At 25.8% G+C, this 20,244-nt stretch overlaps 1 protein-coding gene and 1 pseudogene across 1 annotated transcript; both read right to left on the bottom strand.

The window, feature by feature from the left end:
- Positions 1–980: 980 nt before the first annotated feature.
- Positions 981–3,068, bottom strand: LOC114425648 (transcription factor MYB90-like). Its single transcript, XM_028392592.1, has 3 exons — positions 2,938–3,068; positions 2,654–2,783; positions 981–1,547 (listed from the first exon to the last, which is right to left on the bottom strand). Exons 1-3 carry the CDS (start codon positions 3,053–3,055, stop codon positions 1,082–1,084), a joined length of 714 nt encoding a protein of 237 aa, XP_028248393.1. The 5' UTR covers positions 3,056–3,068; the 3' UTR covers positions 981–1,081.
- Positions 3,069–13,621: 10,553 nt separating this feature from the next.
- On the bottom strand, positions 13,622–15,629 carry LOC114368527 (annotated as a pseudogene).
- Between the last annotated feature and the right edge of the window lie 4,615 nt (positions 15,630–20,244).

The following is a 20,244-nucleotide window of genomic DNA, read 5'->3' as shown; positions in this document are numbered from 1 at the left end:
TTATCTTCTGAAAATAAGTTCTAATTTTTTGTAGGACAAAAAAATATTTATTTTATATATTGAAGTAAAAAAATTTACTTTGCAGGAACACTTGTCCCATTAAACTTCGTGTAGATGCGGTTGTACAAGCCGATTATATAAAAATACAAAAATTTAAATGTAATATGTTTATATATATATATATATATATTTTTTAAAATAATTTTGTTTTTGAGAATTCGTATAATAAACGTTTGTACTAAAATTTAACATAAATAGTTGTCAATTTTTTAACATAAATAATTATATAATTAAACTTCAACTTTAATAATAGAACCATATAAAAATACTTAAATATTGAATCTTGGGTGTACATTGCTAATTAACTAACGTGGCTCAAGGAATCAATTTAACACGTGGAAGCTTAATTTATAGGCAGCTAGCAACCAGATGTATTATTGAGGGACTAACGAATTTCCCCTTCCAAACATTTTCGGAATAATTTTTTTTTAAATCAAGTATTTAGGTCTAGATAAGTTTCTTTATAAATAAAAGAAAAGGAAATAAAAAATAATCTTCTTTCATAAATTAGAAATAAGTTATGTGTAAGATAAAAAATTTGAAGTTAATTAAGATGAATTAACTTTTTTTTAGAAGTTGATTTTAATGAAAAACATAGTTTAACCAATTAATAAAGTTTTATTAATTGATATTTATAACCATATTTTTTTCTAAGAGGGTACTCTTTTTAATTAGTTTTTTTTTTTGTCAATGATGAAAAATATATTGATAAGGGTACTAGTGGTACCAAAACCCGAGTACAGTGATAAGGATACTCTTTTTAATTAGTTAGTCCGGAGGAGGCAAAGATTGATTCATGTTATTAAATGTGTTAAATTTAATTAAAGTAATTAAGATATAATCTTACATTCTGTATAACTGAGCAGATAATTTTTTTTTAACATACTGATAAGATAGATACATTCACAAATACAAAGTAAAGAATATATATATTTTACAAAGGAAACTCAAATGTTAGGTAAGTTTGATTTGTACTTGCATATTAGAATTTGAGGTCCCTTGTGAAAACAAACACCACACACTAATCTCCTAGCCCTAGGTCAAGAAGAAAATCGCTCCAAGTTTCACCTTGTGTAAGAAAGTCACAAGCAATTGAATTAAGCTCTTCACCCCAAAGGTCAAGTGCTCCATCTTCCCCACCAAAGAAGCATTTGTTGTTGTTACCTTCTTCAATGTCTTCCTTGTCATCTAAAAAAGTTTCCCACCAATTCCCAGACCCTGATATTGAAGTTGCACCTTCTTCATGACTAACACCAACTTCTGAACTATTAATGAATTTCCCTTGCAACCGTGGGGATGTTTTTGTTAAAGCTCGAGGTACAGGCTTTATAACTTCGTGGGGTTTCACGGTTGTTTTGGCCCTAGCTTGCTTTTCTATGTTGTTGTCTTTCTTGTGAGAGTGTAATTTACGGCGTGCGTAGGTGTTCCAATAATTTTTTACATCGTTTGAGGTTCTTCCCGGAAGTCTTCCTGCAATCAGGGACCATCTACATCGACAAACAATTTTTGTTTAACGAAGTAATACTATTGAAAAATGAAAAGTTCATTAATTACTTTTCTTTTAATTTTGATGTACTCTATCATTTTACATGCAACTTTTAGAGTAATTACCACAAAACTCAAACAATGTTATAAATGACAATCTAATTAATTAAATAACATCGTATAAAACCTTTATGCTGTCCATGTCTATATATATATATATATAAAAAAATTTGTGAGAACATTATCTTATATGAGAACAATTAATAATAATCATCAAATTAAGATTAAAAATAATAAACAATTGATTTTAAAATATTTAAAATTTAAATTAAAATTTAATATATCATCAAATCTCTAAAAAATTAATCAAATAATAAATAAATCTAAAAAGATTTTAATTATCACTTCCTAGAATATTTCAATTAACTAATCACAATTATAATTGTCGCTGTCACCACCATGAGCACTGCTGTAGTCACCACCATAATCGTCGCTGTTATCACCATCATCGTCGTCAACTATCACCACCTCTACTGTCATGACCTTCATTATTGTAGTAGTTACTAACATTGCAGAAATCATTATGATTTTCACCTTTGTCACCACCACCATCGTCATGATTGTTGTCATCATCGTCGCTATCATCCAACAATGGTGGTGACAGTGACAACGACAACAGTCGGTGATGATAACAGTTATGACAATGATGATAAATTAATGATATTTTAAGATATCATTTGTTTGATAAATCTTTTAGAGATTTAATTATTATATTATATTTTAATTTAATTTTAATCTAATGATTATTATTAATTATTCTCATGTAAAAAAATAGTTCCCAAAAGTGAAATTGTATTCCACATATATATATATGAAAACAAAGATTTGTTTTGTTGTTCTTCTTTGAATCTCTAAATAACTCTTAGCATAAACAAAACCAACTAGCTTTTTGGTTTAAATATTGGAAAAAGTTAATAGTACACCCCAAGCTGTATTATCATGCATATAATATAATATGGATTCAAATATCTCATATAAGGCATATTAATTTCTAAATATGTATCACTACACTCAGTAGTGTGATTTAATTAATGGCCAATATACAAACCTGTTTCCCAAAAGCTTGTGCAATCTGATCATCATATCAATTTCATCTTCACTGAAATCTCCCCGCTTGATATTTGGTTTAAGATAGTTCAACCATCTCAATCTACAACTCTTGCGGCATCTGTTCAACCCTACGTTTATATATACCAAACGCAAGAAGATATAAAAATGTTTATTATTTATTACAACTTATGAGGATCTCATAGTTATGTAATTATATCATATCATTGCAATCACAAGCAATGAAGAAAACGAAAAAAAAATAAAATTTAACTAGAAGTACACCTGCTCTTTTAGGAACAAGGTGCCAATTTCCTTCCCCATAAAGTTGCACGCAAGCTTTGAGAAGATCATCTTCAATTTGACTCCATGTGCCTTTCCTCACACCTGATGATCCTTCCATGAGACCAGGTGCTTATAAGTTAATTTGCTACATTAATTTTGTTCAGGTGTACGTATATAACTCAATTCCTTCAACTCTTTAAAGTAAGTATAATTAGCTACCGTATTAAATGAGACACACGTATCTAACAATTTATGGAGAAAACGTATATATACCAGCTTACTGCCAAAATTACCACACCCTCTCCTGAGAGTTCTTTCTCTAATAAAATGGTAAACCATAGTACATTACATTTAATGCTCCACAGATAGCTATCGGTAAATTTAATTTGCAAATGATCAATGTTACTAAAGATTAGTTAAGTTTTTGGAATTGATCAATTCTAACTTTGATGTGCCAATTGACCAATCTTCAAAAATACTGAATAATCTTATGATTAATTGAACGATCGTTCATGGACTATTAGATGTAGTAGTAGATAATTGCGATTATAGGATGAAAAGAGACGTGACCAAAGAAGATCCAAATTGAAAAACTATATAGAAGATATTTTACTATCTTATTGGGAACCAACTCTATCTCTCTTTTCTTTTTCTGTGTTTGTTGATTTGACATTATATTTTATTAGGGGATGTTTGAATTTTTTAAATAAAAAAATAAATATAGTTAATAAAAAACTAGATGAATAAAAAAACTAACCACACCTAATGAAAAGTTACTGTAAATTAAAAGAAAAATTTAAAAGTTTAAAAAGTAATTTAAAGATTAAATTATTTAATAAAATGTGAATAAATAAGGGGTATTTTTATTATTAGTATAGATGTGTAATTTTTTATCCAAAATATATATTACTATTATTCTTAATATAAACTAATTATGAAGAAAAATATACTTTGTCACGTGTAAAGCACAGGAAGTGCCTAAACACGCCCTCTTTAAGTCACATGTTCTAGCAAATTTCCCTGGGTGACTATTTGCATGAATATTTTTGCCCTTCAATTAAAAGCTTTTTATTATTTTTCTTAACGTTATGTTTAGATACAGAGAAAAAAAAACATATAAATAAAATTTTTTTAAATTGGAGAGTGGAAGTGAAAAATAAATGAAGACGAAAGTTTGCTTCTAAAAATAAAAATTCAGAATGCTATTTCTTTAAATTTTTCTTTATTTTAAGCTTTAAATGTTTATTTTCTCCTTCGTTTTCTTTACACCCTATCAAACATAATCTCGGTGTTTGTAAAACATCCATTCGTAAGTGTTATAGTTAGTACATGTTTGGATGTAAACTATATTTTATGAACATTAATTATTTTATAGGTTCCGCGTACATCATGTTGTAAAACACGTGTGTATCAAAATTAAATAAGCTAATCTAATATGCATTCAGTTTTAAACAGATTCTAAATTATTTTTCACAAGTAAAGATATAATACACGCACTATTACACATGCATGTGACTTATAAAAACATTTCTTTGGTTAATACTTAGTAAAAATGTTGTTAAAAACTTTTAAAAATATTTAAAAAAATATTGTTAAATATGAGTAAATTTTAGTAATATATTTTTATGATATTTTATCAAATATTTTATATAACTCATGTTCTTAAAACTTTTAGCGACATGAACTATATATAATATTTAATAAAATGTAAAAAAAAAATAATAAGATGTATTTATGTTTTAGGATATTTTTAAAATGTTTCTAAAATTTTTTAACAATATTTTAATAAAGTGCTAGATAAAAAAGATTAAATTATTTATTTGATCCTTATAGTTTCCCAATTCGTACATTTTAGTCTTTATAGTTTGAAAGTGATTTTTTTAGTTTCCATAATTTATATTTTAATTTTCTTTTAGTCCCTATAGTTTTTATAATTTACATTTTAATTTTCTTTTATTCCTTATAGTTAAAAGTGGTCTTTTTAGTCTTATAATTTATATTTTAATTATCTTTTTATTTCTATAATTTGTATTTTGATTACTTTTAATCTTTACTGCAATATATATATATATATATATATAATTAGCTATAAATTAATTATAAAATATGAACTTTTTTTATTATAAATAATCTTGTGATAAATTAATTACGAATTACTTATTAATATTTTTGTAGTTAATTATAATTAATAATATTATTCATATTTTGATGGTAAGGTCTAAAAAAGAATTAAAATATAAAATATAGGAACTAAAAAGATTATTTTTAAATTAAAACTACTAAAAGAAGATTAAAATATAAATTATAAGAATTAAAAAAATCACTTTCAAATTACAAAGACTACAACAGAATTAAAATATATACTATAGGGACTAAAAAAATCATTTTAAAACTATAAGAACTAAAATGTACTAATAAAAAAATTATAGAAACTAAATGAATAATTAAACTTAAAAAAAATATTACTAAAGATCACATGTATGATAGTAAGGAATATTCTAAACCATATACTAAACTTTTAATTTACAGGCCAAAATTAGAGTTAAATAAAAATAAGTTACATGATTAATATAATAGAATGAGTGCGTTAATGTTTCAAGGACGATATATCCTTTAGGTTTTTTATTACTATAATTGGAGGGACAAAATGTGTTCAAGCTAGAAGTGCATGTCTCCATTGGATTGCGGCCTTCATTGTGGCTTTGTTTTTTTTTTTTTTTTTTCTGGTTGCTCCTGCACACCTTGTGTTTCAGCAATCGTTTTAATGCATTGATCATTTTGTTTGCCTTAAAAAAAAAAAAACAAAGTGTATGTCTCTTATTTTGTCATGAAAGTGGCGTCAAATGATATAATTAAATTGAATATATATAGTATTTATATTGTTACGTGGTCTTTCATAAATAATCAAAGGATAAGCATTGGGTTTTTGAGAGCTATCTTAAGAGGAATTATCTGATGGATAATTACTTCTCATCTCATTCGGTATATAACTTTTCTCCTTTTGATGCATATCTTTAAATGCTACATTAATTTTAGTCTGAAGCTTACTTTACTTTCATTGAGAATTGGGGTGTGACGACCAAAATTCTCAATTATATTTTTAAAAAAATGCAGGTTAGAAATTTGGGTTGGAGGGCTGAATTCACATCGAATAATAATTAAATAGGTAGTAGTTGTGCAAATAACGTGGAATGTGTATTGTTTGTTTAAATAATTTTTCAATAGTACTATTGGCCTAAATTTTTTTAACAAAGATGTGTTGTTAAAATAAAATAAGATTAATTCTGAAGTAAGATACATCTTAAGTTGTGCTTAGGGGTGATAAAGAACCTACAAACCACTCATAACTAGCATAAACCAAACTAAAAAAATTAAAGCTTTTTGGGCGGGTGGTTTCAAGTGAAAATAAATAAAAATTCAGTTAAAATGGGTTTTAAACGGCCAAGTGCAGGTTGGCAAAATAAAAACTGTTAGAATTCCCAACGAAAACCGTGGGAATCCACACTGTATGACAAACCTAATGGTGTATTTCATTAATTTTATTTTGAATTGAATCTAAATCATCCATTTTGAATACATGTACAATTGTCTTAAACTTTCACAAATTCAATTTAACTTCTTCTTCGATCACTATCATTTATGTGTGTGCCAGATACTTTCAACAGCCCAATACTGTAATTTACAAAATGTCATCATTTGTTTTAGTTCATTCACTATGCAAAAGTGGGTATTGAAGTGAAGAGTTTCTCTCCCCACCATGCAAGTGTGTAATTATGAAAAGCATTGGTAAAGAGTTAATTTGTTGGAATTCTTTCTTTTTTTTTTCTTTGACACAATTGTTTCTTTTTATTTAACTTCTAGTGTGATAACATTCTCATTTAAGATTAATCTCATAGTCAAGCCAAGCATGATCCAACATTATGTCATCACCAATCACCAAAAGGCTTCCTCCTAGTTTTCCCTTCTCCTTGGGATCACCCTTATCCCTAAACTGACAGAATCCAACCACATATATAACTGGTTAATCTAACACTTGGCAAAATTAGAGATCCAAATAGTCAATTGCGATCCTAATTAAGTTTTTTACTTTCTAGCATTGTCAATTTTTTACATTTCTAACAATTTTGTCCAAAACCCACTGGTAACCATTTATTGCACACTTGACCTAGCTGAACTATTATAGGATTGTGAACAAAAAGCAAAAAAGCTAACATTACACTTTGACTTAACCATGGAAAGTTATTTGAATTCGGTAAAAGACCATTTTCCTGATGCTAGAAAAGAAAAAAGAATGCAGAGTGTCCAATGAATTTATTCATTTAATGGAATATCAAAATGTTCAACTACTTTTAAATAGAAGTGTCCTTCATTTGATTTTTAGAGCACTATAAATAAAAACTACAAGAAAAAAGAAATAACAATCAATGTTGTTAATACCAATCTAATTAGTCAAAGCACTAAGTCAACGAATTAGTAGTCAAAATGGTGTATCACTGATTGAATTGCATAAATTAACATTATATATATTAAATTTATAAATTTTATACTAAGTATATTATATATAAATGTTTTTAATATATAAAAAAAGTCTTTAACAAGTATATTTTGGAAAAACATCATATCAATTCAATTGGAGAAAATAATAGTTCTCATTAATAAAAATATTTAGAAATAAAATTGAATTAAATTAGTTATCTCTAAACTTCAAAACTCAAGAAAGATTGACGCTTTAGTATTATTTAAATTGAACTGGTCCTAATTAAGGCTCCTAACCAGTACATACATTTGCCAAAAATATAATTTTGTTAACATTAATTTATTATCTAATTATTTGTATTTTAGTTTGTCAAAATTATGAAATAAATTTATTTTATTCAATTTAATTATAGCATTTTGAAGTTTCATATTTTTACCCTAAGAAATAAAATTTCTCCCTAAAAATACAAGTAAATAATTTTTCTATAATTAATTAATCGGGTCAAAAGGACTCTCTAGTTGAACTTTTACATTCAAGTTGAAACATTTTGGATATTTATACAGAAATTATAAATAATTTATAGAAAAATTTTAAACTTATATTTTATTGTTTATTCTAATTAGTATTTTAAGTTTAAAAGTATTTTTTCTTACTCTTTTACTTACTTTTGTAAATTAGCTCTAATAATGTTGTATCTTAGGTATTTTGACAATTATTTGGCCCTGATTTGGATTAGATTATTAAAAATCACACCTCCATGTCATTCCCAGTTGAGCTATATCTTTCAAAATTTTGAGATCGCCACTGTCCATAAATAAATATGATAAAAATTAATATTTAACATCAAATAAAATAAAAATAAGGGTGCTACCCCCTCTCTATTCAATTATTTATCTAATTAAAATTATAACCATTTATACTCACATATGTTTTTATTAAATTAAAAATAATTATAAAATACACTAAAAATATAACAATATAAAAAATTATATATTATAAATTAACATTGTAAATGATATGGGTTTTTCACTAAATAACAACTTAGCATATATAATATATGAGACACACGTATCTAACAATTTAATGAGAAAACCAATATCATGTACCCTAGTCACTATGAATTATGATCCATGCATGACATGAATTATTACACTAGTTAGTATATATATAGAGATATACATATCTAACAATTTAATGCAAAAACATATAAGTCTTACTTCCCATTAAAGTCACCAATTAACTTATACGATATCGAGTAAGATATTTCTCTAACAAAATTATATTTAATTAAGGATTAGTATATGTTTTAGATAATTAATTAAGAAATCAATATGAACTTTAGATGTAGAATATACTTCTGCATGCTTTGTGTGCGCATCAGTTGCATGTGTGCGTGCATGCATAAACATGCATGAACGTGCATGTGTTGGACGCAAAAGATTATGTTATCATTATTTCTAAAATTTACCCTTAAAAGAAGTACAAGAATTAAACATTATAGCAATTTTGTCTGGAACCCACTCATAACCAATTATTGCACACTTGGCTTAGCTGAGCTAGTACAGTATTGTGTAAAAAAAAAAAACTAACACTTATGAATTGGAAAGTTGTTTGCAATGCGTAAGCTATTATAATATTTTGTACAAAAAGAAAAAAACAACTAACGGTACACTAATAAATTATCCATGGAAAGTTGTTTGTATTATGTACGAGATCATTTTCTGATGCTAGAAAAGAATGTGAGTGTCCAATGAATTTATTCATTTAATGGAATGTTAAAATGTTCAACTTCTTTCTTATTGAAGTGTACTTCATTTGATTTTTAGAGCACTATAAATAAAAATTACAAGAAAAAAGAAATAACAATCAATTTTAGCTATTGTTAGTACCAACCTGATTAGTCAAAGCATCGAGTCAATGAATTAGTAGTCGAAATGGTGGATCAATGATTGAATCACATAAATTAATATATATATATATATATATATATATATATATATATAATATTTAAAAATAAAATTAAAATTAGTTATCTCTAAACTTCAAAGCTCAAGAAAGATTGACGCTTTTGTATTGTTTAAATTGAACTGGTCCTAATTAAGGTTCCTAGCCCGTACATACATTTTCCAAAAATATAAATTTTTTAACATTAATTTATTATATTATTATTTATATTATAGTTTATCAAAATTATGAAATAAATTTATTTTATTTAGTTTGATTATAGCATTTTGAAGTTTCATACTTTTACCCTAAGAAATAAAATTTCTCCCTAAAAATATCATTTAAATAATTTTTCTATAATTAATTAATTGGGTCAAAAGGATTCTCTAGTTGAACTTTTACATTCAAGTTGAGACATTTTGAATATTTATACAGAAATTCTAAATAATTTATAGAAAAAATTTAAACTTATATTTTATTATATATTCTAATTAGTATTTTAAGTTTAAAATTATATTCTTCGTACTCTTTTACTTACTTTTGTAAAGTAGCCCTAATATTGTCTTTTAAGGGTAGCTTGGGTATTTTTGCAATTATTTAACCCTGATTTGGATAGATTATTAAAAATCACACCTCAATGGTCATTCCGAGTTGAGTTATGTCTTTCAAAATTTTGAGATCCTCACTAGTTGTTTAGAAATAAATATGATAAAAATTAATATTTAATATGAAATAAAATAAAAATGAAGGAGGGTGTTATATCCTCTCTATTCAATTATTTATCTAATTAAAATTATAACCATTTATACTAACATATTTTTATAAAATTAAAAATAATTATAAAATACATAAAAATATAACAATATAAAAAATCATATATTATAAATTAACATTGTATATGATATGGGTTTTTCATTAGTTAGCAACTTAGCATATATGAGACACACGTATCTAACAATTTAATGAGAAAACCAATATCATATATATATATATATATATATATATATATATATATATATATATATATATATATATATACACTTACTTACTGAGATATACGTATCTTACAATTTAATACAAAAACAAATATTGTAAGTCCTACTTCCGGCTAAAACCACTAATTTATATCATTTTCAGTAAGAATTTCTCTAACAAAATTATAATTAATTAAATGGACTTTAGATGCAGAATATACTTGCATGTGCGCATGAGCTGCATGTGTGCATGGATGTGCAAGGGCAAGTATGTGTTGGACACAAAAGATTATACTATCATTATTCCTAAAATCTATCATTAAAAGAGTTACAAGAATTATACATAAAATCAATACTATTCATTTGATAATCCATTACACAGAGCACATCCCATATTAAATAGGGATTTAAAAAAAATACCAACCATACAAGTGAATTATCTAGTATTTTTTTTAAAATAAAATAAAACTAAATAATATCAAATGGATAATATCTAAATCTTAAGTCACCTATTTAATCTTCCAAGACATATTCTATCATTGACCTCAGTTCACATGTACCTTCCCCTCAAGGTCCTCAACAGAAAAAGGGCTTGGACTTAGATATGACATAAAATTAAAATTTAACAATATATACAAACATCGATTCTTTTTATGATTAGTTCTAAGGTTAATCAAACTAGTTTGTTAGCTAATTCTCAATTGAACTTATAACTTTGATTTGAATAATATTGTATGATTATGTTGATAAGGTGAGAATGTGAAAACGAATGAAAAAAATATTAGAGATTTAAAAAAATGATTAAAATTAGATAATAAATTAATGACTATAATTACATTTTATGAAAATTAAAATCAAACTTTAAATCTTATAAAAAATAAAATTATACTTTGAAATTTTCTAGAGAGAAAAAAAACTTACATACACTATAGCCACATCACCAAAAATGTAAATGTCATGTCTCAAAAAATGTTACGTGTAAGATAGATGTGACACCACTATTAATTGCATTTTGATGAAATTAATGATTAAGATTTAATATGAGGCATTGTACCTAAACGCCATGGGAGAAAATAAGAGTCCATATTTTTAATTTTTATTCCAATTCTACTTCTATAAAGTGAGAAAACTTTAAATATAATAAAACAAACAAGTTTTCTATCCTCCCATGTTGTATGTTATTATGTAATCCCATGTTGGTTTGGGCCTCCCATTGTATTATGTTATCTTTTATCTTTGTAATAAATTTTGGTATGTGGTAAATAATAAGTACTTTCTTGACCGTCAATACACTGGGATCTTATATTAATTATTATTGTGATACTCTTACATATCTTTCATTGGCTTAAAAAAATTCTATCAAAGTTGTCTCAAAATGACCATAATTACAAATTCAAATTTAGGGTTATAAGTCTAAATTTAATTGTATTTAAAAAACCATATGGGAGTTGTTTTTTTTTTAATTTTAAAAATAAACATAAATTACTTAAAGAAAACAATTTAAACAAACATAATAAAAAAATAACAATGTCGAATGATTCCAATCAAATTTATTCCTCGTCAGTGAATTTACTTCTTTTTACTTTTGTTTTGAATTCATGAAAATATATATACATGTAGATATTTGTCATCCTTTTTGTACTTTTTGTTTATGAGTTTTGTTAACTTAGGGTATTGATTACAGAATTAAAAGATGAAAGAATTTATTAAAAATTATATGGGGGCACATTTTAAAAATTATAAGATTTTTTTATGTATTTTAATAAAAAAATAGCATTTTACTTCCTTAACTAGTATTCTAAGCATTTATCTTTGTTTATTTATTAAAATTGGTTGGTTTTGCAGCGTCAAGAAATTCCTTACCAAAAACTTTTGTGCAATAATTGTCCTTTCGAGATTATTGAAATGTCATGGTATATTTATGCCATAATTACATAGGGGTATTTTTATTTTATTTTTATTTTGCTTTCAAAGGCCAAACCACACAAAGTCTTTTTTATTTTATTTTATAAGTACTAAGAATCAAAGATAATGTTAAAAAATTTACAATAATTCACTTACACTGCTCAATCAATTGAGTTGTACCTGTCCCAAACCATTTCAGTTTAAAAACTAAATAGTATAATTTATAAAGAGTTTCTCTCTCCAAAAAAATAATTAATAACTATATTTCTTCTATTTCTCTCTTTCTGAAAAAGAATCAAAATAATAAATTTATCTTTCCAATCCACATGCTTAATAATAAATAGGTTGAATTGTCACACTATTTTCAATAAATTTTAGCTAATAATAAAGAGTGAACAGGATTGTGTTACTAACATTTCTATTAATTTTTATTTAGATTGAATATCATTTATTGAACCATTAGTTTGAGAATTATTCGCATGAAGTAGTTCAAATATATAAACATGTCATTTAAATTAAAAATTATTTGATATATCATCATTCAACTTTATTTTAATCTATTCTATTTTTCCAAAATATAAGTAAATATCAGGCTTAAGATTACATACTTATATATGAATATTTAATTTATTTAAAATTTTACATGTGTAATGATCACTAAGATGTTATCACATGATTTAAGGATTAGATTTGCAAATTTAACATTTTATAAAAAAAAGAGTAAATGTAAAATTTTACTCACTTTTTCTTATAGAGATTGAATTTCATTAATCCAAATATTAGTTTGAGAGTTCACATTACATAAGTATACAAAATTTCATAGAAAATAAAAATTATATCATATTTCATCAATTAACTTTATTTTAATATATAACATATTTTTTTACAATATAAGTAAATATAGAGTATAATGTGACATCCCTATAAATGTTTAATTTATCTAAAATTATACATGAATAATAATGAAAATGTTTAATTATTTCATGATTCAACATTCTTGTAAGTGTCACATTTAAAAAAAAGTTATTGAAGAGAGTGGAGCAAATCATGCTAAACTTACTCCACTTAATAATTTTATATAGAGATTTATAAATTTCAATTGATTTGAAAGTTCACATTAGCTAGATAAATCAAAATATAGTCTTACATATTCTACATAACTTAATTAGATAGTATACAGTACAATGTAAAAATACAAAGTAATTAAAGAATATACTTTTTCTAAAAGAAACTCTAATGTAAAGTTTGAACTTATTAATTAGAACTTGAGGTCTTTGAACTTATTAGAACTTGAGGTCTTTGAACTTATTAGAACTTGAGGTCCTTTTGTGAAGACAAATACCACATACATGCACTAAGTCACTAGGTCGAGAAGAAAATCGCTTCAAGTTTCACCTTGTGTAAGAAAGTCACAAGCAATTGAATTAAGCTCTTCACCCCAAAGGTCAAGTGCTCCATCTTCCCCACCAAAGAAGCATTTGTTGTTGTTACCTTCTTCACTATCTTCCTTGTCATCTGACAAAGTTTCCCACCAATTCCCAGACCCTGATATTGAAGTTGCACCTTCTTCACTAACACCAACTTTGGAACTATTGATGAACTTCCCTTGCAACCATAGGTATGCTTTTGATAGAGTTCGAGGTACGGGCTTTATAACTTCGTGTTGTTTCACGGTTGATTTGGCCTCGTTAGCTTGCTTCTCTACGTTGTTGTATTTCACTGTTAATTTTAAGGCACATGTAGGTGTTCCAGTAATTCTTCACATCATTTGAAGTTATTCCCGGAAGTCTTCTCTACGTTTAAAAATTGTTTCTGAATGTAGATGGTCTCTAACATCTACGTCCACACAACCAATTTTTGTTTTAATGAAAAGTTAATTACTTTTGTTTTATGCAATATTATATATATGAATGCACAACTTGTTTTTGAATAAATATTGAAAAAGTTGAATTTAGGTGTATGGGTGAAAAAACAGACATAAAGAGAGAAAACAAATAAAAAAAGCCATACATGTGATAAACAGTGTGATGAAAAATGTAGAAAAAAATGTTAAAAGTGAGACAGAAGTTGAATATATAAATATAAATAACATATAAATATTTTATACACTATTAAGAGGTATATCACTATACGTACACTCATTTTGATTTAGTTAATTAATACTTAATAGCATATACGTACATTCAATTCAACAAAAAAATAGAAAATATACGAACCTGTTTCCCAAAAGCTTATGCAATCTGATCATCAAATCAACTTCATCTTCACTAAAATCTCCCCGCTTGATTTCTGGTTTTAGATAGTTCAACCATCTCAATCTACAACTCTTGCGGCTTCTGTTCAACCCTAGGAATATGTATATATATACCAAACGCAAGATATAAAAATGTTTATTATTTATTTATTACAATAATAATATTTTAGCTCATACATTGCATAAAATAAATGTTTATTTTATAAAACTACAGTTTATAATTTAAATAAATAAATATTTTTTTATGAATATTATATTATAATTAAATATTTAATCAAGGAGATTTAATTCAATTAGTTTAGTAATATGTGGGAGTTATTGTAAATTTTTTATACTTGAGTTTAATTTTTACAAATAAAAAATAAAATATGTAATAAGTAAACATTTTTAACATATAAATAATATTTTATATTTATGATAAATAATTTATGTTGTAATATATTGTAATATTTAATTATTAATACTTTTAAATAAAATACTCAAAATTTAAATTAGAACTAACGATATTGAGAATGATAGATTGAATGTGATAGAAAAATTATATTAAACTATTCAATTGATATTAAAAACATAAGATGATATCGTAGATGCATGTTAGGAGTGCATTTTAATTTTGAAGAGAATATATATATATAAAAGCTGATTTTGGTTTGTCACAAGGTGTGCACAGAGGCAAACCAGAGAATCAATCATAAGATACAAGCAATGAAGAGGAAATAAATAAATAGAAAGACATGCACCAGCTCTTTGAGGTACACAAGCTTAGAGAAGGTCATCTTCAATTTGACTCCATCCGCCTTTCCTCACACCTGATGATCCTTCCATGAGAATAGCTGCTTTCTTTCACTGTAGTGATACCTTGAGAAATTATAAATGGTGAGAGATATATGAAATTATTCTAAGACTAACTCTATAAAGTATGAAATTAATAAATGGTGATATATATATATATATATATATATATATTTTGTTGTGTATCTCTAATCCTTCAACTCTTTAAATTAAGTAACATGATCATAAGTACTTATACACACGTTTCTTAACAATTTATGGAGAACTGGGATACCAGCTTAATGTCAAAACCACCGACCAGACCCACTCCAAGAGTTCTTTCTCTAATAAAATCGTAACCATACATTACATCTAATGGTCCACGGCTATCAATAAATTTACTTAAGGATAAAATATGTTGTTAATTTATCTATTTTTGATAAAAAAAAATAATATTAGTCCTTATATTTTAATTTTGATTAATTTAATTTTTAAAATTTAGAAAAGCAGTGGATTTTGTCTTTTCTCATTAATGGATTTCATCAAAAGAAAAGACAAAAATTATTACTTTTGTAAATTTCAAATAATAAATTGATCAAAATTAAAGTTGAAAAACTAAAATTAAAATTCACAAAAAATATAAGAATTAAAAGTATATTTTATCCTTTATTTAATTTGCAAATGATCAATGGTACAGAAGATTTATATTTTTTTGGAATTGACCAATGTCTATTTGATCAATTTTGAAGCCAGTTGATCAATCTTCAAAAACATAAACTAATTTTAAAAAATATAGACAATTTTTTTTTACCATAACATTAGTGTAAAAACATTTATCGAGTTTTTAGATAATTAATGTTCATTGAAAAATTTAGTTTACCACTTTTAGTAAAATATTTTTTTAATCACATTTTTTTAATTCATAAACTTCAAAAAAAAAATATTAGTTAAAAAGATACAAATTGAGTATCAGTTAAACTAATGACATACATATTACATATTAGTATGTTGACTAATCTTTTGATTAATTGAGCAATTGACATGGACCATTAGATGTAATAGATAATTGCAAATTTGATGAAAGAGAGACGTGGCTGAAAGTAGATCCTGATTGGAAAACTACATTCAAGATATTATACTTGTTTGTTAAAATTTTTTAATAAAAAAAGAGTGTTTTTAATATAAATGTGATTTTTTTATGTGTTGTCTATTTTGTTTTTTTATGTGTTTGTCTATTTTAGTCCTTTCAATTTAACTTTTTTTGTCCTTCTATTTTTTTTAATCTTTATAAATTATATTTGTTTTGTTTTTAGTTCTTAAAACAAGTGTCACTTTGAATAATGATAAAAATATGATTTAAATACATTTTTAGTCTTTATAATTTAATGTTTTTTTTTCATTTTAATCTTTATAAAATATATTTATTTTATTTTTTGTCCATAAAGTATTTTAGATAACACAATAAAAAAATACTTTTAAAAGTAAAAAAAACATCATCTAAAACATTTTAAGAATAAAAAATAAAATAAATATATTTTTTAAGGATTAAAATGATTTTTTTTAGGAACAAAAATTAAAAAAAAGTTAATGTTCAAGGAATAACATATTTAAGCCAAAAAACATTATCTAAAATGTTATGTAACACACATAATTTATAAGAACTAAAAATAAAAAAAAATAATTTTACAAGGAAAAAAACAAATAAAAAAATAAATTGCAAGGAGTAAAATATATATATATATATATATATATATATATATATATATATATATATATATGTGTGTGTGTGTGTATGTTTGAGATTGCTAATATACTCACAAGCGATAATCTTTTTTTAGTATGAGTGTTGAATGCATTAATAACCTATATCATAAAATTTGGAAAAGAACAAATGATTCAATTAAAAAAATCATTTATCTCTTCTCTTACTAGCATTAAATTTTAAAGTTATTTCTTCTCCCCTCTCTTTCACCAGAATTAGTTTACATTTTTAATATGATAGTACCATATTTGCACTTTTAATTATGTTTGTTTCTAATTAAATGCTTTGTAAACATCGCGAGTACACCTATTTTAATGAGATAGATAATTTTTCACGTGTGATTTGATTATGTTATATCATATGTTTAAGAAAATAAACTAAAAAGTTGGCAGGGTCAATGCCCCCACCCTATAATGGTTAATGTGCTACCGTCCCTGCCCCTACCACCACATGGCTCTTAAAACAGAATTTATGATGCCCCAATAATGCTGTCATCCAATACAGAAGGGATGCGAAACAATAGCAGCATGATATGTCTGTGTGTGTGTTTGTGTTTGGTAGAAAGCCGCGGAGATTCCACCCTTGTAATCAAGCTCCAATTTTCAAAATCATAATCATGTTTCAATTAAAAAAAATTATCCATAAGAATCGATGAGAAAAATAAAAAAATTATAAATTAATATTTTATTCAATCAATTAAATTAAATCCTGTTATATTAAAATATATGCCATTTAATCTAGTGTAATTTCCACAATTCAATTATTATTCACTCTCTTCCAAAAATATTTGTTGGAAACAAAAATTTTCAAAATAAAAAAAAATCGAAAGTAAAAAGTGGTATGAATTAAATTAGGGAACAACGAAATTTTAGAAGTATTGCGAGTTTTTGTAGGATTACAATGTTATTATATAATCTGCTTTCTAATCATAGAGTAGTAAAATTGATGTTTTTCAAATAATATTTTAAGAGTTATATATTTAATCAGTTCATATTATAAAAGTTTAAACTCTTTGTAAATATGTAAGCAGAAAATAATAAAATATTTGTTCCTTTGGTTTTCTTTCAGTGTCTAATAACTCTTTTAATATATATATATATATATATATATATATTAAGATCGTTAAGATTTATATCTTTGTATATGTGCTAGAGTATTTTTATCCATTTCAAAACCAACTGGTAAAATATATATTTATCCCTTTAAAATTTCAAAGTTTGTTTTTAAGTTTTTTTCCCCTCTTTTGGTCCCTCTAATTTTAAATGCATAACTTTTTTATGATGATGATTGCCAGGTACAAGCAATGACGAGAACGAATAGAGTAGAAACACAGTCTTTGAGGAACAAGGTGCCATATTATCCTTCCCCATTAATTAGAGACCGGGTGCTTACACTGTAGGGCTAGCTAGGGCACGATTTTGTTGAGTCATTGGTGCAAAATATATAGGGTGTAGGACTCTAAGGTGTGGAGTGGTCCGTCTACCCAACAAACGAGTAATAACGAGTGGGGCCTTTGGAAAATAATTGGAGCTTCGGCTGAAAGGATGGATGCATGATTGATTATGACATTCACATCAGCAGGCCTCCTGATGATATGTAATGTAGTGGTGCATGTGGATGCATTTGACCCCTCCATCTGGAAAATTAATTTACTCGATCAGAGCTTGCTTCTCACAAATGAACAACCAGCTGGTAATTTCTCATATTGTTAGCAATAATAACCGGAAACATATACATCACCCATCTCACTTTCACCTCCATCTTTCTCTTATTTCCATCGATCCCACCTTTCGGGTGTATGAATACCATTTAATTTAACTCCAATGACTGCACGTACCAGCTGAGTCCCTATTCTTCACCAAGTGAGGGCTATTTGGTACGAGTCATGTCATGTCATTGCTTCATCAGGGGTTTGCAATTAAGCCGGTCACTTGTTGCATCTTTACGTCATTTTGTGCATAAGTAGGTTACGTGCGTATTTGGTATTAATATTCATGACTATTCTATAATCTTGTGTGCGGGGCTTCATTTATCTTATAAATCATATACAAGTTATAAGTCTTAGGTAATATAAAAATCATTAAAAAATTTATAAGTTTAAATTTTAATATTACTTCTGATTCTATATATAAAAAACACACGATAATATATTTTATATTATAACTTGTTTCTTATGTATAAAATCGAAGATAATATTATTTATCAAAGATAATATTATTTATCAAAATGAAAGTTTTATCATTAATGTAGGACGACCATTTAAAAAATTATATATACTTTATGAAAGACTATAGAATAATAGGGTAAGTTAGAACAACTCCAAACATTACCCAAACCTGATCTAAAAAACATCAAATCTAATTTTTAAAACTTGAAGCCATGCACCGTAAGAACAAACGATGGACCGGACTATGTTAGTGGGATGAGATGAGTCAAATATATTATTAGTTAAAATTTATTAAAAATCACAAAATTTTATTATTAATTAAAAGAGAAAATTATGTTTACTCTAATTACACACACCCCTTCCTTTTTTGGCCCTACGAAAATCCCCTAACTTTTTTCCTATTTGTTACATTGACACCCCTAATCCCTTAACACCACGTTAATTGTTGGAGATCATGTGCCTAACAGATGTCTTTGTGATTTTTTTTATATCTAAAATGTCCTTGTCTTCTTTGCGGTTCCTGCTCCTCGTTGAAATCAAAACTCTCGGAACCAAAGCAAAGGATACAGCAGCAAATAAAACTTTCTTTACCTCCATATTGCTTTGCTAGCTGAATATCAATGCAATGGTGGATGGGCAATAGAGAGAGAATTGAGATCCTTTATATAGAGAAATGAAAAGCAATTCGGCAGAAAGAAAACATTTAGAAACTAAACAAAGTTACAAGTTTCTTATGGGCATCAACAATCAATATTGATGAACATTCAAGACTGTTATAGTGACATTAATTAATTTTTATTTTTTTGTAGACTTCAAATAATAGAAGCAAACTTTAGAGATTTTTCTTATTGGGGAAAAATGATTTGGCATATATATATATATAGGTTCCTAATTTTCAAATAAAAGAATTTTCAGATTTGTTTAACAATAAGGAAGAATAACATGAACACTAGAGTGCAAGAAGAATCAAATTATGAAAGAAAAAAAATAAGAATACAAATCTAGTCACAAATCCAGCAACAAAAACAACACAACGATATAGATCTGGTCACG

The sequence above is a fragment of the Glycine soja genome, chromosome 9, assembly GCF_004193775.1.
Source record: "Glycine soja cultivar W05 chromosome 9, ASM419377v2, whole genome shotgun sequence".
Classification (NCBI taxonomy): Eukaryota; Viridiplantae; Streptophyta; class Magnoliopsida; order Fabales; family Fabaceae; genus Glycine; species Glycine soja.
This window is presented reverse-complemented; position numbering and strand designations above follow the sequence as displayed.